The 24071-nt window shown below is 40.9% G+C and overlaps 1 protein-coding gene across 1 annotated transcript; it reads right to left on the minus strand.

Moving 5' to 3' along the window:
* Positions 1-529: 529 nt before the first annotated feature.
* scn1laa (sodium channel, voltage-gated, type I-like, alpha) lies at positions 530-22808 on the minus strand. The gene is made up of 26 exons (XM_062533396.1): positions 22548-22808; positions 21808-21926; positions 21514-21594; positions 21222-21350; positions 20688-20779; positions 19557-19772; positions 19128-19191; positions 18843-18984; positions 17932-18173; positions 17317-17536; positions 16407-16718; positions 14652-14772; positions 14167-14402; positions 13835-14008; positions 13349-13738; positions 12727-13233; positions 9601-9724; positions 8746-8900; positions 7639-7812; positions 6956-7075; positions 5397-5666; positions 4440-4493; positions 3354-3491; positions 2979-3083; positions 2026-2296; positions 530-1908 (listed from the first exon to the last, which is right to left on the minus strand). The coding sequence occupies exons 1-26, from the start codon at positions 22806-22808 to the stop codon at positions 704-706; spliced, it is 5922 nt and encodes a 1973-aa protein (XP_062389380.1). The 3' UTR covers positions 530-703.
* Between the last annotated feature and the right edge of the window lie 1263 nt (positions 22809-24071).

A 24071-nucleotide genomic window follows, 5' to 3' on the forward strand; every position in this document is an offset into this window, starting at 1 on the left:
ACCAGGGAACCAACTATGTCCTGAAGCTGATGGTTCTTATTAAGAAATGCCTAGACACATTTCTGTGCTATATGCAGCTGACCTGAAACCATTGCCACATGCTTTTAACCTCGAGCAATTCAGCTTTCAATCACTGAAACGTGTACTAAGAACCAATCTACTTCACCAGAGAGGCTAAAGCTACATGTTTCCTGTCCACTGTTCCAGCACTGTTATGCAAGAGATTAACACACAAGTCTCAAGATGCTTCATCTTTAGATTAAAACGTTAAAATGTTTTTGCATGTCCTGCACATATGCCCCATTACCAATTTAAGATAAAAGAATGTTGTCAGAAATTAATTAAAACTCTTTTTATATGACATAAACGTTCATAATGTATGGCATTTTGAAGATAGACACTGGTTGCATCATTTGACATTTGAGAGCTGCTGAAGAAGATACCATTTACTGACATGAAACAGCCATAGCACTTAGAGCACTTTGTAGTGAGCCTCAATCATGTCCCCCAGTTATGTTATCCGGCTACAATGTTTTCCCCCAAATGCCTAAGAATACCACAAACAGTCCGTTTTAATTGCAGTTATCTGCAGATGCTGTTTTTTGACATAGGACATCCAAAGGCTTGAAGGGATTAGATTCCATGAAGGTAACCTTCAAGGGCTGAGAATTTTGTTTTAGCCACGCAATGATACCACATGGTATCATTTATCTCCTTTACTCTCCTGTTCATTGTCTTTGCCTTTCACTTCCTTCTCCCTCTTGTCCTTCTCATACTTGTCCTTTTCTGGCCCTCTGACACTATTACTGGACTGTGGGGACAGCGTGGACGGGCTCCTGTCCGAGCCCTGGGCTGACACGGGGCTCTCGTTCAGTTTGTCCGTGGAGCCTTTGTCCGGCGGGCACTCTTCTTCTTCCTCTTCGTCGCTCTCGTAGTTGAATATGCTGGAGCCCTGTTTGACAGTCCTCCGGATCAGATACCTCCGGAAGGCTCTCTGGATGAGGATGGCCGACATGAACTCCTGCTTGCGGCGCAGCGTGGAGGAGATGGGCTCGTACGAAACCTTTGAGGGGTTCGAGGCCATGAAACGTTCCTCCATCTGGCCGCGCAGGACGTCCAGCTCGCCACCCTCGCCCAGCACGCGCTTGGTGAAGGCAAACAGGATGTCCAGGCAGTGGATGCGCTCGCCGCTCACCATGGGCAGGTCCATGTTGATCAGCTGCACCGCGTTGGGCTTGGCCATGCGCAACGGCGGGTTCAGCGCGTTGGCAAAGTCCGACAGCTTGTCGTAGTTGATGAACTGCGTGGCCTTGGGGTCGAACTTCTCCCACACTTCGTAGAACATCTCAAAGTCGTCCTCGCCCAACGGCTCGGCGCTCTCCTCCGTGGCCACGCTGAAGTTCTCCAGGATGACGGCGATGTACATGTTGACCACGATCAGGAAGCAGATGATGACGTACGAGACGAAGAAGGCGATGCCCACTGCCGCGTTGCCACAGTCGCCCTTGATGCGGCTGCCGGGGTTCTCCTTTGTCCTGTTGCAGTCTGGCTCGTCGTTGAGCATGGGCGACAGGAGGCTGTCCCACCCAGCCGAGGTGGTGATCTGAAACAGGCAGATCATGCTGTTGCCGAACGTCTCGAAGTTGAACATGTCGTCTATGCCGTCCTCCCTCTTTATGTAGGCAAAGAAGGACATGCCCAGGATGGAGTAGATGAACATCACCAAGAAGAGGAGGATGCCAATGTTAAACAGGGCCGGCAATGACATCATCAGAGCAAACAGAAGTGTCCGAATTCCCTTGGCACTTTTGACCAGGCGTAGGATGCGTCCAATTCTCGCAAGACGAATCACTCTAAACAGGGTTGGCGAGAAGAAATACTTTTCTATCACTTCTGCTAGAAACATACCTGGAAGAATAGAAAGAAATGATGAAACTAAAGGTCCTTAGCAGGTTTCTGCTGAGTCAAAGATATTTCTTAGTGTTGCAATATTTTGCACAGTACAGTTTCTCAATCTGTACTTACCAACTACTGAGAGGATGACGACAATGAAGTCAAATACGTTCCAGCTGACAGTGAAATAGTGATGGCGAAGTGCAATCATCTTTAATACACATTCTGAGGTGAACAGTACAATGAACACCAAGTTAATCTTGACAAGGATCTGCTCTTTCTCATTGGATTGCTCGTCTGTCTCGATCATCATGGTTACCATATTAAGAAATATAAGAACCATGATCAAAATATCAAAGCCCTGCTTGGTTATAAGGTCAAAGACAAATCCTTGTATCTTGTTCTGAAAAAGAAGAAAAGATAAACATGTTAGCATGTTACGTGGATGTCATTAAATAAATGCTAGTTATTCACATGATAGATGACACACTGATGTACAGTAGGATGGGTAAACTCAGCCTGATCTGCCGGCGATTTGGATTTCACCCTGCAGCTCAGGCTGGAAACCTGCACATCTATACTTCTCCTGCTTCCTGTCCATGTTTGCTAGGTCCAATCACGAAGCTTATCCAAAAGGCACATTCGGATCAGTGATCTGATTGGCTGAAGGACTATCCAAATGCTTACAGAGTCATTTTGAACTATGCCCATTGATCACGCCTCTTGTGCAGTAGAAATAAAGCGCACACTCCACCAGACTAATGTTCAATCTTAAAAGATTGAGCTTAGTATGGTGATAGCCAGATGAACACTGATGTACATGGACTATCACATTTAACATTAAATGCACTTTTGCTGCTTTACTCTCAATAATTTAAACTCTTTGCATGTCTTTGAAATCATAAACACAACTGACACAATCAGACAGAAAAGTAGCAAGTAAATATTCAGGACAGGAGTGGTGTGATGCTTGCACACACTGGCACAAAGGATAGGAGAGAGGCACAATTCTTTTTCCACATGCCTTGCATATGGCTTCATAGAGTGAACTTAAAACGTAAAGAGAAAGGCAACTACAGACGTACTGATGGCCTAGGAATAGGCTTCTGGGGCTTCTTGGATCCAAGTTTTTTCATGGCATTGTAATACTTCTTCTGCTCCTCAGTCATGAAGATATCCTGACCTCCGAAGTAAAGGGGGAAACTAAACAAGTTAAATGCTTGCCCAAGAAGGATTTGTTCTCAATCTCTTACTGCAAATATCTAAATCATCTGTACAACAGGAGTAATTACATGTTTTATTTGTTAATAGATGGATGTTGGAATTGACAGAAAATAGGTGCTAGTTGCAACAAGGCTTTGGACAATAATGAATTATAAACACCTGCTAATTACTGACAAAAATATGGGTATTTGTATGGGCATTTGTATGACCCAATGAATACCCATCTCAATACTTATCTTTTTCTTCTGCTGATTGAAGTTGTCGATAATGACACCAATGAAGAGGTTGAGGGTGAAGAATGAACCGAAAATGATGAACACAACAAAGTAGACGTACGCAATCATTTTGGCTTCGTACTTCGGCTGGTCATCGGTCTGTAGGCAGACAATGTCTTTGTCAAGAAAAACATCAAGAACAACAGAAAAAAAAACATTACCCTCCATTTCAGGGTAAATCAATATCTCATATGACACGTACAGTCTTACTACAGTAGGTGTCTTAGGTGTCTTAGGGTAGTCTTAGAAGACTAAGAGTTGAATCTGTTTATCTATGCGATCTGAAGAAGGCCAAAGGCCGAAACGTCACCGCTTTATTAAAAACAACTAACTTAAAACTCGGAGTGTGCGGCATCATCTCTCTTTCTTCATGTGAAGTCTTAGGTGCCTTTAAGGGGAAATTATAGGAACATTATTTTCCTGAAGTTGTACTGTGATCCTGTGCATATGAATGTAGCAATAAATGTGGAAGGCACTGTAATCTCTGGGATTTAAGCCTCAAATCAGTAATGTGCATCTTTAAAAAATGTGTTACTATGAAAATTGAAGTGATTATCCTGACAGTGCAACACTGATCACCAACTGAAAATAATATTTTACTTAAAGTGCTGTGAGCCTTTACCATTGTAAATGTATTTCAAATTGTGTGTAGTATTTTGGCACAATTAAGCAACTCCCACATATAATATAGGTAATCAAATAGCACTTATAAGGACATTTTTTGGTAATGCCCATGAAAAGACATATTCATACCATACTCAATAAATTGTAACCACTGTTCTCCTGAATGTTTCATCTCCCTGTTCATCTCCACATAATACATACGACTGTATGGATTACCATAGCAAGGCCATTATTCTATCAATGGATGTAGTTAACACCAACAAACATTTGTTTCAAGATCATATCATATCATATTCAACAACCTATAAGTGTAGATGCAAATAGTGTTTTTCCCTGACTCTTCCCAAATCAAACAGCATTCCAATTATTATTTTTTAAACAATGAAACACTCATTTGAAACACTCTGAGCAACTCTTACTTACTTGACGTGAGTCTATAGCAGCATACATGATCGCCATCCAGCCCTTATATGTTGCCTTCAGACAGAGGAAGAGAAAAAGCCACGATGAAACCAGAGGATGTGGCAAACCATTATCTGATAATTGCATATTGTTTTTGTAAATTGCTTCAGGAAAACACTTCAGCCACACTTTAATTGAATGGTGCACTAAGGACCCTCTGTAGATTTTTAGATTGTAAACATACTACTGTATATCTGTTGGACAATTAAAATGAACAATTTAAAAAACTGAATTTCAGTAAATCCATCTGTAAAGTCTGCTGGTGGAACATCCAGATAAAGTTTTACAAAAACTTCAAAGAGGTGGCATTTATGATGCTGTATTTGCACCCAATACACAGCACTAACGTGGGGGACTAACATAAATGTGGTTCTGGTTTATGAGGGCACAAAAAGGCTGTCAGGAATACTGCTAATCAATAAGATCACATTTAAGTGGCTAGAGAGAGCGTAATGTTTTTCTAAACTAGTACGAGATTGCATTTTACAAATGTATCACAAGTAGCTGGTCTTGAATACAAGTTTACATATTCTTCAGAGCATAGGCAAACAGACCATGTGTTTTGACCACTAAGTCTTCATCATAGTCCTGCTACTGCCAGGGCCCTGTGATCTTCATGAACTGCACCCGCATTACTAAAGAGCACCTGTAGGATAAGCCAGCACAGCCTAGAAGCACTTCTTTCCCCTGCTTGTATGTTTATCTTGTGGTTAGTGGCCATTGTACCATTAGGACTAAAGTTTAACCTCTGCTCAAGTGCTAATACTAGCTTCTTAGTGTATAGCAATCATGTCACTGCAATAATGCATGCATTGGATGCCGTTCATAACAAAGTATGAGCTCCAAAAATTTGCAGGATTACAGTAGTAAGTCTACTATAACATAACATAAACACAAAGTTACACTGAAAAACCTTACCACTTGCAATAATGCCAAATAGCCTGCCGCCACATTGTCAAAGTTAATCTTGACATTCTTCCAACGAGCCCCATGTGTTTGACTGCACATGTTCCTGTTCGGAACTACTTCCCAATCAAATTGTTCTCCAGTTGTAGCATTGGCACAATAGTGATACTTTCCGGCAAAGAAATTGACTCCCATTATGCTAAAAATTAGCCAGAAGATGAGGCAGACCAGCAGGACATTGAAGATAGAAGGAATCGCTCCCAGCAAGGCATTCACCACCACCTGGAAGCATACCAACAGGAACTTATTTTTTCCACAGTCATTTCCATGACAGTGATGCATTTGTTTTTAGTTTAGACATTACATATTCTGATTTGGATGTGGTGAAAATAGGAAAACACAAAATGAAGTGAAGTGATATACTGCAAGTGTACAGTACATATCAATATCTGTACAACACACGAGCGACTACAGCACACACCATTGACAGCTACAGCAAAACAACAACTGAGGAAAAATGATCGGAAAGAGTTGAGGAAAAGAGGAGGGAATGTCATATGCCTAGGTCACTACTAGTGTATTTACTGTGTGTTCATTTAGAGTGAGACAACAAAGCAGAAAAAACCTTGTAGAGGCATGGTGAAGTCACAAAATTTTGTTTACTGCAAATGAAAAAAAAATGACACATGAAAAAATCATATTAAATCCACCTCTGGTAAGCAACACCAAAACTTAGTACAGTATTAGAGAGGAGAAGAAGAGACGAACGATAGATAGATAGATAGATAGATAGATAGATAGAGAAATAGAGAGAGAGCAAGTTTGCGGAAGAGAGAGAACGAGAAACATCAATATAACTGCAGAGAGGATAGAGGCAGGCATGCAGACAGGAGAAGCCAGTGACTACCACGTGAGGACAGGCCACTGTCACAGCAGCTCTGGAAACTTAACCCACCAAACATGCAAACATTTCATCAATAGGAAACACATTGATTTCCTCCTAACACTCCTCCCCCATCCCTTTACATAAGCTAAAACCTTTGCATGCGCACTGTAGCCACAGCTATTTGGTAGAATGAGGCAAAGAATTTCAATTTCAATTATTTCAGTAATTAAACCTACAGCCAAGTCTATCATCCAACCTTTTATCATTCATAATAAACTATGGTGCCACGAGTTGGCGTATACTCTTAAGGAATGTTACTAAAACAGCTAGGTCTCAATTCAGGGGCCAGTGAATTTTGTAGACTTTCAAATAATGGGTAGGGCACATGTAGACTCAATTAGAGTATTTACAAGCATTACATCCCCCTGACAGTGTCTATGAAACTCAAGCTCTGAAAAAAGAAGACAATTGGCCAGAGAAGGATGACAAGGTGAGGAAAAGTATTTGCAATTAATTGTACATGCACATGCATGCTAAGATTGTCTATGGTTTCTGAATGTACGGCTGTGTGAGTGTGAGTGTGTGTGTGTGTGTGTGTGTGTGTGTGTGTGTGTGTGTGTGTGTGTGTGTGTTTACGAGTGTGTCCTTTCATTTGTGTGTGTTTTGTGTCTATATGAAGTCTTACCCGCATGCCCTCGAAGCGTGACATGGCTCTGAGAGGTCTCAGAGACCTCAGTGTCCTCAGGGATTTAATTGCCCCTTGGTTGCAGTTCAGAGCATTGGCCACCATGCTGATTATAGAGATCTGAAAACAAACCATAGACCAAAAGGCATCAGAAGAAAGACTTCCACAACATATTTGATGATGTCTTGCTTACTCTGACCTCACTTAGATTAGTAAACATCAATGTGAAGAATACATTTTTGTGAAGTATCATTAATTTAAAAAAACATATCAGAGAGAAATGTGATTAGCATAATATTTGGCCTACATTTTAACAGACCTTGTCTCATTGTCTGACTTACAGTATCTTGTCTATACATTCCTTTTGACAGAACATAAGAAATTACAGTAACACCCTAGTTTATTTACGCAGTAAGCCACCAGAGGCTGCAGCTTACAGTGATTTTACAATCTCACTAAACAATCATTGTTAGTGAATAGGACTTTCAACTCTGCATGATCGTGAGAGTGGACAAGAATAACTATGTCACTTTTGCCCTCTTTGTAAGAAAAAAAATCATCAAACAGCCTTTGCTACATCGTGGCGATTTTTCCAGGTCTGGCACTAATATATAGTCAAATGTATTAGTGATAGTCAGATGGCATATGGAGAGCATAATGCTAAAATATTGTGAGAAACTTACGTCAACAATAACAAAGTCCAGCCAACACCAATAGTTGGTGAAGTATTTGGCAAATCCATAGGCCACCCACTTTAACAACATCTCCAAGATGAATATGTAGGTGAATACTTTATCGGCATATTCCAGGATAATCCTTATCCTTGGCCTATTGACAAGTTCAACGTCTTCAAAAGCCTAGAGCGGATAACGAAGAATGGTGAATAGTATATTAATATATTAGTAAGTGACTAAGTGTAAGTAAGTGTTGGGCAGTATATTAGCATAGGAGTGATAATGTGTCACTAAACTAAAATAAATGTTGGAAATATTGGATGTTAGATGTTGTTGGTAGATGAGTGAATAGTTTGAAGAAGATGAATGGATAGAAAGATGGATGGAATATGACTTATATCCTTGCAGAATGGAGAGACACATAGTGCGTTTACATGCACACTAAACAAATATTACTGGCAATGATCGGGTAACTGGAATAATCCGTTTAAGGTGTCAGAATATTGACAGAAACCTAGGTGTGTTAAACAGATTTTTTCAGATTTTTTCATGAACCGATACTAGCAGTATGAGCACTTGAATTACCAGATAACTACAAAAACACGGTAATAATCAGCTTTTTAGTGTGCATGTCATATCAAAATTACCATCACTAGCTGACAACTGGCAGGCTTCTTTGTAGACACCAAGGACAACTCATTCAGCATTAATAAAAGACAGTTGACTCATTTGAAAAGACAGCTAGCTAGCTAACTTACTGAATTCATTGCAAAGGTGCATACTAGTGAATGGCCCAGGTATTGGTAACACCAGTGGACCTATTTTCCATTGCATGAGTGAATAGTATACTATACCATCAAAATTAATTCAAAGATGTTACAGAACGTTGGTTCCAATAAAGAGACATACTGGATGCCTACTGTAGGCTACCTTGATTTTTGAAAATTCTGAATATTTTGGGTAAAGCCATTGCATTGTTTGTCACACAAAAGTTATACTTCCTGGGAAATTGTAACCTTGCCGAAAAACAAATGTACAATGATGTTACTTGATGGAAATATTTTGAAAAGTCGCCTCTGTCTCAAAAGAATATTCTACGTAGCATCAGTAACTCACAAGTGCCCCACTGCTGAGCATGATCATGAAGATGATGAAGGTCTCAAACCAGTTATGTTCCACGATTCTGAAGCATGTCTTTCTCAGGGTCCACCACGACTTCCAGATACCTTTTTCTATATCAACCTGACAGCAGGGTAATCTCTGGACACAACCTGAAGTGCATTAACAGAACAAAATGTAAACAGTACTGTAATCTGGGAAATTTACTGAGGGAAGGGTCCTATCTTCCCACCAAGCATCCAGAGTTCTCTATAGTGCCACAATTTGTGATTTCACTAAAATGTTTAAAGGCTTTAAAGTCCAGACAGGTGCAAGCATCAATTGGGAGGTCAAGTGGCTGAGCAGGGCATAGCTGCCATGTAAATATGGTGCCACTAAGAGGTATTAAGAGCTGTGTCGTGTGAAAATCCAACCATGTCAAGGTGCAGACATTGCACTTTATGAAAGGACTCATGATACCATTCCCTGTAGATTTGCTGCTTTGGCCTCAATAAAACAGGGTAGAAATAGACTGTCCACATACTGTAGGTCCTCTGCTTGGCCATCAGTTATTGATGGCAACATCGGCAAATTATTACAATACAGAGAAATTATTACATTACTGGGTGCTGAACAAATAAAGCTAAACGTAATGTTATAACCTCCCATTAATGTAAAAAAAAGACAAGGAGGAGAGAGGAGATATTCACTGCACTTTTGGGAGTTATAACATTATCTGGAAATTACTGCATTACTGGGATCTATATGGGCATTTTCTGATACCAATTAACTTTCGCTTAATAAATGTCTCTTTGTATTGTTACAAAAACTTTCTATTGAATACAATAATAAAAAGAAAACATCCATCTTTACCAGTTGTAAAGCAAGGATCAGGGTCCATTGACTCCTCCATCTCCAGGTCCATTGACTCTCCACTGAGTCTGATGTCCACTGTGCTACCCTCTGAGGAGCTAAACGCACCGTCGTCCTCCAGTTTCTACAAGAACAAACGGGAAAGGACAGGATCAAAGCACTGAAACTTGGTACACAAGCTTTCGACTCGGAGAGCAAGACCCAAAACAGTGGCTATAATTTCAATCCTTAAATGAAGTACTCGATTACTATTATTCTTATAATTTCAACAGTAAATAGTTCATGCATTAGCCTATTAATCACAAGTACCCACAGACATATGATATGCTAATGAGATCACTAAAGTCTTGGCCAACAATAACTAAATATTTGACAGAGCCTTACAATGTTCCATTCGATGACTGTGGGTAAAATTGATTTGGCCTGTTTTACATGCACTATGAACTATGCATTCTCATTGTTGGGATGCCTGAGTAAGATATGGAGAGACTTCATGTGGCTCAGTATTTTCATGTCTGGCAAAATGACGTCCAGTGGACCAGTTAGCTATGTTATCTCAAAATAGCTAACATGAAAATACAGGCGACCATTCCAGGATGGTGTAGAAATTATAATCATTCCAGGATGTTGTAGATATTATAGTCATGCTAGTCTTAGTCTGTTGTAGATATTATAGTCATGCTAGTCTTAGATGGCATTATCTGCATTAGCCAGCCCAAACACTGTGTACTAGACCGTGGGAGGCGATCAGGTTGCTTGATTACTCCAACCACAACTGTGTTAACCAGGCAATGGTGTAAAATGACAAAAACGGTCCTCCATCTTTTTCTGTGTCTGTGAGATGAATTAGACTAAACACTGTGAGAGAAGCTGCCGGACATATCATCAGCCCTGGGCAGCAGGGCAGATCATGTGACACTGGGCAGATGCTAATGCCCCACTGCACTGGGGTTGTGATGTAAGTAATGCAGGCTCAACTCTCAGATCCACTCTCAAAGCAAACACCCTCCATTAGGACCGACTAACTGGGTCTGGGTGAGCCAGTTAAAAAGCATTTCTTTCATAATGCTGGGTTTCTACTATTAAGTTTGACTTGTATGTATCCTATGTAAAGCCTGCCTGGATTTCAAAAGTGAACTACACAATAAAAATAGGTCCTCTCAACTTAAATGTTAAACCTAGAAACAACACAAGTCAGTTCTTTCACCATTCAATTTTGAACTATTTCTAAAACCTCCAAAATAATACCCATCTAGCATCCTGTGTGTCATACCGAAGTCATAATGGCCGCTGTGCACAAGCTTACTTGAAGTCGGCAGGCCAGTTTCCTGTTCCACTTAGTTGTCAACAAGCACCTGGAGATGAGTGCTTTAGTTGGACTAAAACGTAAGAAATAGAATGACATAGCTGACATAGAATGGAAATATTTTTTTTCTTGGTTTTCATGAATTATGGGAGGCTGTGCATAAACAAAGAGCTATCATGAACATGAGGCATGGTTGTGCCCTCCTTCATATGAAAATCGTGAACTTAGAAATAGCCACTAAAAAATGGGCGAATTAGAAAAGAGCCTGCTTGTGATGTCAGACATCGCAAAGCCGTTGAAGTTCAATTGGGGTTGCCAAAGAGGGCGCCATTTAGTCAAACGGAACATACCTAGCCTAAATATATGGTTTTAATTAGTCTTGTAAAATGGCAATTGAGTTTTTTTTTTTTAAAAATCAAAGTTGAATATATACTATTTTAACATCAGAGAACACAGTGCAATACTCATACTCAATTCATCCATTCTATGTCCTCTTTAATGTCCATGGGCGGCTCTAAGGAACACTGCACAGGGGGGAAGGATTTTCAGTGAGCAGATATTTTTCAGGTGATTGTTAACAGCAATGTCAATGATCAGGAAACTGGTTTGCCAACTTCAAGTAAGCTAGTGCACAGAGCCCATAGTGATGAAGTCTCAGGAATTAAACCAACACAAGTAACAGATGTATCAAATAACAACAGAAAATTACACATTTATCAAATGATACTAGTGCTTCCCAGTCATAATAAATACAACAAAGAAGCCTTGCATCATAGCGATGGTATAAATGGATACAACCATAGAGAGGGTAAATGGATTCAATCATAAACTAATGCTTAGAAAACATGGGATGGGCAAAATTGACCTATCCTGAGGCAGATTGGTCAATGAGTGAATGTATGGGAAATTGATATTTATGGGGCAATATGCAATATGGTTTTGTTATGTACAATAAAGAGGTCTTACAGGTCTCCTCTCAATGAAAACTGTCAGAGCCTCTCTGAGACAGCTGCAATAACAAATAAGGTTAAGCAATGTAAGATAAGCGTCCTTGTGTCTATGGGAAAATAACACTATGGTAATCATATTTGGATATTGTCCAATTCAAGTGTTAACACACAGAGACATGAACCACACTGCATGAGAGAGAGAGAGAGAGAGAGAGAGAGAGAAAGAACTAGATATATATAGAGAAAATATATATAATGCACAAAGTCATAGAGGATGCATGTGTCACATGACTTTTCCCTATCGATTCTTATGCATTGAAGTTAGGCCAAAGAAGTGCTCTCTTTAATCCTTACCATTGAGAATGTTTCCTCTTTGTCTCCTGCCTACTCATTTCAGGCTATAGGGAAGATGGCAAAAGGAAGCATTCTACTCTCTGAGGAGGAGGTAGCTGCAGTACACTCTGCCTCAAATGACAGATAATGTAATCTGTAGACTGGTATTTTCCTGTTTCTATTGCCTCAGCTTAATAAGGGGTCACAGCAAAGATTAATGACTCAGAGGAATGGGAATGTCATCGGCTAATATCTGTTGACTTCTGGTCTGGATTGAGTGCTTTGGTGCTGCACTAGTGGTGCTACAAATGCTCAAAACCCTAAGAGGGGAAACATATTGAGCATTGCAAAGCTACAAACAGTAGCTAACTAATACAACAAATGGAAACCAAACTGAAAGAGAGTTCAGAAAAAAACAACGTATTCTTTAGGCCAAAACAGTGGACCAACCCAAACAATCAAAACAATCAAAACAATTGCCTTTTTTCTCTTTGCCAAACCACAAACGCGCAATCAAACAACTTAATTTTTCCTTACCTCTTTGATGTCATCCTCTATGTCAGAGGACAGGCTGCTGAAGTCTTCCGTGTTGAGGTTCTCAAAGTCCGATTCGCCTGCAGCAATGGGCACTGAGACAGTTACGTCAGGATTACTGACGAAAGTCAAATACACATCCTCGTTGGACCTGATGTAGTTCTCTGCCGTGTCCTCCAACCCTGCAGCCACTCCGTTACTCTCCTTCCAACAGTCCAGGTCTTTGATGAACTCAACAGTAGTGTGGTTGGGAAAATAGATTCCATTGTCCATTCCATTGTTGGTGCGGCTGTCCACTGACTTGACCATGGCCAAGGGCTTCTTTTGCTTCTTTTTTCTCACACAAAGGCTCCGAAAGGAGAGACGCACCTTGAGCTTCACCCAAGCAATGGCCCTATGGATCCGAGCCATGGCTATCTGAATGTTGTTTGTGTCACTGTCGTCTTCCACAGCCGTCAGGTTGTCAGCACTGAAAGAGCTGAGCAGCAGCGCAAGAAAGAGGTTGAGGACCTGAGGTGTTTCGGAAAACACAAGACAGACATATGTTTTGTGACTCAAATAGATACCTATAGTGTAAATATGCTTGCTTTTTAAGTTTTCAGAGACAGTTGCCCCATTAACGTACCACCAAATTTCCGATGACCATGACCATCATGAAGACAGTGAGACACATGGCCTGGCCCTCGTGGACCTCCATGCAGTCCCACATGGTCTCAATCCACTCGCCACACAACACCCGGAACACAATCAGGAAGGAATGGGGAAAGTCATGCATGTGCCAGCGAGGCAGAAAACAATTCACAGTACAGTTGGGGTCACAGTCATTACTGTGAATGATTTTGCATCTATTTTTTCTGTAGCTTGTGCCAAACAGCTGCATGCCAACCACAGCAAAGATGAAGACAATAATGGCCAGCACCAAGGTGAGGTTCCCCAGGGCGCCTACTGAGTTCCCTATGATCTTGATCAGCATGTTCAGAGTGGGCCATGACTTGGCAAGTTTGAAGATCCTCAACTGTGAGCACAAATTCATTTTGACAGTTTACAGAATTTCCTTAAACACTGCAAAAACATTATTTGAATTTTAATACAACAAGGAGGATGATCTTACCAATCTGAAAGACCTGAGCACAGACATCCCTGATAGTTTTGCCAGCCCAAGCTCTATCAAGCTCAAGATGACAATAACACTGTCAAATATATTCCAGCTATCTTGGAAATAATAGTATGGGTCCATAGCTATAATCTTCAAAACCATCTCACCAGTGAAGATTGCTGTAAATACCTGTCCACAGAAACATAATCAGTGAAGCCATTCAAGTAAGCGAACAATGAGATAATTCAAGTTAATAAATCATAACATAATGCATCGATTTCGCATTTCGCAAGAATGTCACATAAATCGCAGAATAATGTAAATACTGTCTATGGGGAGTGTCTTACCAGGTTCCCTACATAGAGAACACGTGTTAACAGTTCTGACCCTGGATGTTGCTCCATTGACATAAACACTGTATTTAAGACTATACAGATGGTTATGGCTAGATCAGCAAAAGGGTCCATCACAATAAGGTTGACAGTTTGCTTGATCTTCACCCATGAGGGACAGTCCCAGATGAGAAGAGCTTTGGCATGCTCAAACCAACATGGAGGGCACTTCTGTCTTGCCTCTTCAAGTTCTGTTGAAAGTTTCACATTTATTGTCATACGCAATAAAAAACAAAATAATTACAATATTACAAAAACACCATTAACAGTAATGTAATTTTTTGACTTTATGAGGTAAGTTGAATAGCGATATTAAAATTGTAATTGAGAATCAGTGAGACAATATGAAAAGAGGTTCACTAGTGGTAAACTGTTCTTGTACAATAAGGTCAAATGAACCTTGATTTGTATACACAGAAACAGAGAAAAGACACACATACCTTCCACTGTGGTGATAATACTGGCCACGCTCAGGGCTCTTTGCCTTATAGCCAGGTCATCTAAAAAGTCTGAGTTAGAACCATATCGGACCCTCCTGAAGGAACCACTGCCAGGAGAATCCTTGAGATGGAGGAAAATTCAAAGTACAGTCAGGAGCAAGCTTTGGCATATCTCTTAAACAAGCCATCCATCATACAACCCATGCCCCCCACCCACCTCTCTCTTACACACACACACACACACACACACACACACACACACACACACACACACACACACACACACACACACACACACACACACACACACACACACACACACACACACACACACACACAGATCCTGAAGAAGACTCAAGCTCTCATTTTGAGGTTAGCATAGGACACTGGGCAAAGGGTCATACCCCAAATGCTGTAGCCATTTGAGATTCATGTATGTCTGATGAGGAAAGAGACATCCCCACAGAACCACAAAGCACACAGCAAAACAATATGTCTGTTGCAAAATAGCACACAACTTTAAGAAGTGGTAGGAGAAAACAAAGGATAGTTTGACATTTGGACATTTGGACAGCAATGGACATTTCTCCATGCTAGCTAAGGAAGACACATTCTATGAACAAACACCTCCTGAGAAGCATGTACTGTTACTGTATGGATATTTTCACAATGAGGGTAAGTGCTTGACATTATCCGCATACATGTCTGTGAGCCTGAAGATACCTGATTATATTGGCTATCTGTGAGCTATCATTCAGTTTACTATGGAAGAAAACTAAACTACATTTGGACATTCTGTAATATGTTTTATACACAGAATTATCACAATTGTAATAGATATAGGCATTATGAAATAAAAGTCTTATGCCAACTCACCTACCCTGATTGTGAAACTACCGATATATTATCTGTGTGCAGTTCTTTTCAAGCATTAACAAATGTAACAAAAGACATAATATTCTTACAATAAAACAAAAATCAACGCTAAATAAAAAAAAAACAGAACAAGAATTTTTTTTAAAAATAGAAATGAAATAAAACAACTATTTCATTCATCCATACATCATATTTTTGTCTCTATAAAACTAGTTTTACTACATTTCTGTACTATAAAGTTACAGTAATAACACACATTCTGCTCAGAACTATACACAACACGCCACAGCATCAAATTATAGTAGTATCAATGAAAAAATACTGATTACTTGGACCTGAAGGAAATGTAGCTTTGTTCAGTGTTTCAATTGCTTATTCAAATCATACGCACTCAAGTTAAGTCAAGTTCCAGAAAAGCTCATATAAATTAGCTAAATTAGTTAGCTAGAAGAAGCAAAGAAAGCCCAGTTAACACTGATAAAAGCTTGCTAACATTCTACCTGGCATCTATGGCAGTGTTGTTGGAGATGTCGTGCTGTAAAGGATTTTCTAACATTGTAATGATGACTTAAAACACATAACTAAATGTTGCATACTCTGGACGCTAAGTGGGAATGCCAGGTATGTTTATCTGTCCTTCAAATGACCATGTGATGCTGTAAAGAATGAGCAGTAAGCAAAACAAAATGTTTTGTATCTCATGTTTAAAAAACAATTACAAAAAAAATGAGGATCACATGCTTAATCAGAATTGAAACAGTAACTATGAAATCTGACACCAGTCAGCCAGACATCAGAGGACTGAGAAAACCGCTTGGCTCAGCTCATGAGAACACAAATTCTTACGGTATCACACGGGGTGGGGGCATCTATCGTCACCACAGGCAAGCGAAGGTGAGCAGGTGATGAGGGCAGCGACCCTCCGGCCACCTGGGACCCTATCCCATTGTGGTTCACGGAGCTCTGGATCTTGCCGTTGGCTGGTCGGAGGATAAGGGAGGGGACGCTGGTCTCACTAAAGCGGGGCCTGCGTGGCAGGAAGAAGGAGCCATGCCGGCTGCCCTTGTCAAAGGGGCTGTGCTCGTCATCAGCAAAACCAGTTTCTTCCAATGCCCCGCCACGGTAACTGAAGACACTACTCCTGCTGTTCCGTCTGGGTGACAAAATGGACCCTTGGAAACTAAGGATCGACTGGGAGAGAAAGACATGCCTCAGTCTTGGTTGACTATTACAAAAGGGCAACAGCCACTCTGAGGCCCGCATTTGACAAATGATTACAGTGGAGCTGATAAGGATGACAGTGATGATGATAACAATGATGATACAAATGTGATATGGTACCCAGACTAATGCAGAAAAGAGTTAAAAGATGACAAAAACAAATAAGCATGGATGCATCCCACTGATGGTGGTGAGGATGATGATGATGTTGCTGCTGATGATGTTTTAAAAAAAGGAGCAATGATGGCAATAACAAAGAATGATGATGTATATGACAGAAAATCAGATTAAACAAAAATTGAAATAAAAAATATGAAAATATGATGACAACATGTGATAAAAAGAACAATCTCAACAAAAAATGCAATATTTAATATAATATATAAGGGACAACACTGAATTGCTACTAACATCCCAAACACATACAATTCTAACATTTCTTAAGTGTCTATTAAAACTTTCAATTTCGTGAAGAACAACATTTGAACATCTACCCATCTACCCATCCATCCATCATGGTTCTGGCCTACCCTGTTGTAGGGGCCAACAGCAAGAGGGGACGTCTCACCTGATGTGGGGATGAAGGATGCTCCTTAAAGGAAAGGCGGTTGTTCCTGTCCAGGAAACGGAGAGAGGGTCTTCTGATGCTGTCCTCCGACTCGGAATTGTGTGACCGCTCACTGCCACCCCTCTCCCCATCTTTTCTGCGTTTTCTGCGGTTGCGGCGCTCCTTGGCACTTTTGGAACTGAATCTCGAGACGTTGGAAGATGACGATGATAGCCCGTCACTCATTAACTTGGTTGTGACCTAGTAGGCAGACATACAAGTCAGAGGAAAATCTAGTCAATTCACATTTAGTGGATGATTTGAAGTATTTATGTGTTCCTGCCTGCCTGTCTGTCTGTGAGTCTGTTTATCTATCTATTGCAAATGTCGCAAATACTATCTGGTTTCATCTTTGTTTGTTTCATCACAATTCTCATATGGGTCATGTTTCAAGAGCAAGCTGTGAATATTGTCCCCTGCCAGTGTGTTTACAAAACTGATTGATTACTTGAAGCCACTATCAACATACTCTAGTGCTAGCAGTCAACAGCAGTGTCATTTCCCTGTGGCCTTGAACAAATATTTAGTTATGAAAGACAAAGGAGAACAAATAATGCTAACAAAAACAACACGTACAGTAAGCAATAGATCAAGTTATTCTGTAACTCGCTTTTTACCTCCTCCGGTTGTCTTTTCAGCGTCTCCAACATAGCTTGGAACTCCTCCTCCTTCTGCTGGGCCTCCTCTATGGTGGCCTGGTTCTGCTCGTCGTAGGCCATGGCCACCACAGCCAGGATCAGGTTCACCAGGTAGAAGGAGCCCAAGAAGATGACCAGGATGAAGAAAATCATGTAGGGCTTTCCTGCTGCCCTGAGAGTCTGGGGACAAATACCCAATGGAATTATAGTCACCAATTATAGCCTCATTTACAACAGATTTTTCTGTTTTGATCACTCATACCCAAGCTCAATTAGCCTACTGTATATCACGACTATGTGCAGATCCCGAAATAGTCCCGTTCAGACAGACAAATCGTCATTAAAGTCTTCAAAGAATATGGACACAACATGAAAGGAAACATATTCACAATATGATCAAAAGCATCTTTGTAAATTGATGAATGTACAGTAGGCAATGTTGTGTTTTTTACTTTTTTTGAAAAGGTCATTATTCCCATTGTTCACAGATCGGCCATTTACTGTATCACAGAATCACAGAATGGGATGAGCATTCATCAGCAACTCCTTCAGTAATAAACTATACGCTTTATTGCTTTTGAAAACTATTGTGGTGATCCCTTTCATTCTAAATGTTTTTTAAACACACCTGTTCACTTTAAGAATGGGGTTTGTACAACTGACAATAGCCCTTGTTTGAATAGCCTATATGTGAAATCAATACAGACAAATTGATGCTCTTCATTTGTGTACTATGTGGACCAGCCCTTAAAGTCCACCAGTCCATCAAAAGCACCAGGACAAACTGCACACAAAGCATCCTTTGGAAATAACGCTTCTAAAAGAACCAAGCAGGCAGTCCTCACCCACCTGCTGGTAGAGTCGCTCCCAGCAGTCCTGGGTCATCAGCCTGAACAGAGACAGGAAGGCCCAACCAAAAGAGTCGAAGCTTGTGTACCCGTAGTCTGGGTTCTTGCCCGCTTTATAGCACCAATAGCCGTCTGGGCATACCCTGGAAAAGATTTCATTACAAATGTGTCCTCGTTAAATGCTGGCTCTCTCTCTCTCTGCGTACACACATGTAGGAAATAGAGAGACGGGTTGAACTGGCACAATGGTTCATCTGAACAATGAGGGCCGCTCTCAGGGCCTTACCCAGCTCCACTGCCATTCCCGCACAGCAAGGCATCTTTATGGCCACGGATGAAGTAGTGGTTTTCTGAAATCAAAAATACAGCGGAAGCCATGAGTATCATGTGCAACCCTGGAAGAATTGTCAGACACAGTTATGGAGTCTGTAAAAGTATGGTATTATGAAATTCCAGTCCTAAAAATGGAAGCTTTGAAGCTTTGCCAATAGTACTACATTGTGTAAACAATATCAAAAGCATAAAACAAGAAGGTAAACACACACACACACACACACACACACACACACACACACTTTCTTTTGTGTCATGACCTCTGACATAACTAAATATAGCCTACTGCAATGTTACGGAACGAATTCAAACAAATATCTTTCAGACACACCCACATATAGCAACATGACGGTTCCCACACATATCACTGATCAAAACTCACCTGGGTCCGAGCTATAGTTTGAGTCACTTATGATGTGATTCACTGATGCACTTTCGTTTTTGTCGTATTTCAGTTTGACACATTTGTGCTTAAGGTTGCCCATGAAGAGCTGCAGCCCGATCAGAGCAAAGACACTCAAGCAGAACACGGTGAGTATCATGACATCAGCCAGCTTCTTCACTGACTGTATGAGTGCTCCTACAATAGTCTTCAGACCTATGGGAAGCAATGGAGGACAGTCCACAGTGTGAGCAAACAGCATTGTAATCAGTCTCTACAGCTGAGCTTCTGAACAACACGACACAGTTCCTAGATTTCACTTCTTCATCCCATTACAACAACTGTTTTCAAGTGTATGCTACAGTACATCATACAGTATAATACTCTATGAACAGGGTACAATAGTGCACAAGGGTAGATCAGGAGGTGGATATCTACAGTAATAACTGGACTATGTGATGAAAACAAACTAATAAACATAAACAAACTCAAAACATCAGAACCAGTTAAGACGAACCAAGCAGAGTGAGCGCACAGAAAGGAAAGAAACAAATTCCTTACTACCCATGCAATCAATCACCCTGACTGGCTTTGTGGATGCTCAATACCTCATGCAAATAAAACTGAATGCCATCCTCAAGGCCTGTAATATGCTGTCTATTATATAAAATAATGAGAATTAATACAGATAAAAATCTAGGAGAATTTGAGGAAAGAAAGCAGGTGATCTTTTCTCTTCTCTGAAAACAAAATAATGTATTGTTGCTTTCGCTATTTATAGTGCAAAATGAATAGTAGAGGAGGGCCGTTAAAGCCGGCTGGCTAATCGGTCAACTCCACTCTTTCACCTGGATCTCACCTGGAACGACTGATATTGTTTTGAGGGCCCGTAGCACTCTGAATGTTCTTAGTGCAGACAGATTGCCCAGGTCCACAAACTCTGTGACATATCTGCGGGAGAGTGGGGGAGGGGAGAGTGGGGAGGGGAAGAGATGCAGTGACATGGAGGACAGGGAGGAGCAGTCCGAGGAGGAGATGAGGAGGAGCTGGACCAAGAGGAGGAACAGGAGGAGAGCGGACACAAACATCGCAGGCTGGCAGCAGCACTGGCGGCCTACGGCCACTGCTTACCTGGGATCACTGAAATAGTTTTCAAAGCCCTCAATACTCTGAAAGTGCGCAGAGCTGAAACATTGCCTAGGTTTACAAACTCTGTTACATACCTGCAGAATCAAATTGCAGAGTTATGGACCAATGAGAGACTCCAGAACAGCATGCACTTCTCTGAGCATTGGTCTGGGTGGCTACACCCCATAAGTACATGCCAGAACGTTCTAGTAAACTTCCCTCTCTATGAAGATACCAGACTATCTAGTAAACTTCCCTCTCTATGCAGATACCACACTAACAAGCCATCTTTTTTGCAACTGTTTTATACATACAAAAAATAATTATACATTCACTTTCAAGGTGAAAACAGATACAATATATATAGTGACTGTTAAGTCTTCATCAATCAGTTCAACCTTACCTGGTTCAAATAGTCTTTAACCAGATGACCTATAAGTTATACATAACAGGAGCACTAAATATTCTATAGCTTTCAATTAAAAAAAAAAACTACCACATTCTAAGACAAAGGTACGTCTGGACATGCATACTTACGCCATGACAATAACACAGAAGTCCAACCAATTCCATGGATCCCTTAGAAAGGTAAACGGCTCCACAATAAAGCCCCTTGCAAGAATTTTAATGAGGGATTCAAAAGTATATATTGCGGTGAATGTGTACCTGTGACAAAGCAGGAGAGGTAGGTTATTGTGCTATGATGGCAGCTGATTGGAATGTTAGTAAACAGAGTTAAATTACAGAAAATAAATACATGATCCTGCACCTATGATGTGACATAGTTAATCACATACAGTGCACATTCACGTTGTTAGAGAATACTTACTCCACAGGCTTTGGATTCGAAGGCTGTGTCATAAACCCACAGTTGGTTAAGATGGTGCACATGATCAACATGCTGAACAATGTAGAAATCATGGTTAAGGAAAAACATTGATAAGAAATGAACAAAGCAACGAAGTGCTTAAAACATACAGTATATACTGTATATATATATATATATATATATATATATATATGTTTTAAGCACTTTGTTCTATTTGCATGTTATATATATAAAAAAAATACTTCACTGTATATTGCCACATTCAATGTCCATGTGGAATTCAGAAAAGGATATCGATGCACCAAAACTCTAATAGCAATTCTCCTAATGGGGTTGAAGGGGCTTAAAATATACAAAGCGCGTTTTGCACTGAAGCGGAAGATTGTCTTCCCTTTGTTCAACACTATAAAGGTCTACAAAGAAAGAGCACATGAATTAAAGGAACATGACCCCATCCCACAACCCTCAAACACAAACACACACACACACACACAAATAAAGGAAATACAACTCAACAACCTACCTGGGACACTGTAACATACATTTCAACAACAACATAGAAGTGTAAAGACTACTGAAAAATGGGGAATGATGGGTGCATTGATGTATTCTATCCTATTCACATATGACCTAGGCAACATGTCTCCCTATAACCAGCTGTTTAACCAATGTACAGCACAAGATGAGGGAGAATTAAGGACCGCCGGTACATTTCTCTCTGCCTATCTCTCTCTTTCTCCCTGTGGGTCTGTCTTCGCTGAACAAAACAAACCAACCCTTGGTTGTTTGCGTTGCTTGCAACAGCTCAGAATTTAACACGGGAAGTAATTATAAGCATCCTGAATGGCTTGATAATTATGACAGTAATGGGTAGAGGCAGGAAAAAAGGACATTAACTGTGTAGTCATATGAGTAATTATGCAATGAGTGACTGGCGATGACCACCACACCAGGGACCAATCCTCCATCAGAAAGGACAAATTGATCCGTGCCAGCTTCCTCTTGCGGACCAATCAAAAACCAACCAGACTCACTTTTTTGTTGCTGTAATAAGGGTCCATGTCCTCCAGAGGGGTGGACACCAGTTCAGGGGGCAAGTCCCCGTATATGAAGGGCAGGATTTTCCCCGCCTCCAGGTCGCTATTGGGTTTCGGGGCATTCTCGTCATCTTTGGCCCGCTTGTCCTTTGGCTTGTTTTGGGCCTCCTCGCGGATGCGATTCTCGATGGCTTTGAGTGACTCGCGGCTGAACGGACGGAAGCTGTCTGGTCCGGGTGGCAGCAGCAGCTGTGCCATGTTGTCATCATGCACTGTCAGCGTGTCCAGTTAGCCGCCTGCACCAGAGAGGGCTGCAAGGGCCAGCAACAGGGGAAACAGGCAGAAAAGAGGAAAAGAGAAAGAGAATGAAAGAGGGAGTGAGAGCAATAGAGTGAAAGAGTGTAGAGAGAGATGGGTGGAGTGGGGGTGGGGGGGGTACTATAATTAGCTGCTGAAATATTGACTGAATGTCACTGGTTACAGAGGTATCTATGGAAAACAACTGCATCACTCTCTGTCTCTGTGACACCACACTGTTTTTTTCATTGCTTTTCAAAGTAAAACAACAACAACAACAACAACAACAACAAAAACAACAAACAAAAATCCACTGCTGCACACTGAGTCTGACATGTGTAGAAAGTAAAAACCCGTTCTCAGCACTCTTAGCTCCGTGGTTCAGACGGAGATATTCAGTCCCCATTTCTGAGCACAGACAGACCATAGCAGGAGAGGCGGAGACAGAGATGTTCCACTCTAATCGCATCACTGGACAAATGGGTTTACCGAAACACTTACTGAGGATCTCTGTGGATTTCATCTCTCTACCGACTGCATTCTCAAGAACCGCACCAAGCAAATTGTGTTTCCACATGTATATAGAGTCTATAGAGTTGCTGTCTACTCCAGGCTATTTTACAAAAGACAGACCTTTCCTATTCTGAAAAGGTCTACTGTATATCTCACTTGTCTCTTCATATACAGCATGAATGACTAAGTGGGTCCTGAGCACACATGGGGAAATGTTCTCTAGGGAATGCACACCTTAAGGGGCTAAAATTAGCTCTAATTTTACAAGAAACTGTGACTTAACATGCTTTTATTTTATGGCCAACAAGAGCTAGTTTAGAGACAATCTTATCTGTGATAGCTGAAGTTTCCAGAAGGCCTCATCTGTGATAGCTGAGGTTTACAGATCATTGGAGACTATATACTGTAACTGTACAAGATAATAACATGTTGTCTTGTTCTCAGGCTGGTGGGATTGAACTTCCATGTCCAAGAGGGGGAGCTAAGGTGAGGCAGGGCCTGAAAACATGAGGATTCCAGCAGGTCCCGTTACATCATCAAAAAGCAAAACTCAAACTGCTCCGAACACACTACAACTACATCAAATGCATTCACACTGAGTAACTTTTCTCCCTGGAAACGTAGAGGCTTTCTAGTGTGTAGAAACACACCAAAGTACAGAATGTACTTTTCACCACCTTGGGCACGCTGTTGTCAATGACTCAAATGCTT

Source organism: Sardina pilchardus, chromosome 4 (assembly GCF_963854185.1).
Source record: "Sardina pilchardus chromosome 4, fSarPil1.1, whole genome shotgun sequence".
In the NCBI taxonomy this organism is placed as follows: Eukaryota; Metazoa; Chordata; class Actinopteri; order Clupeiformes; family Clupeidae; genus Sardina; species Sardina pilchardus.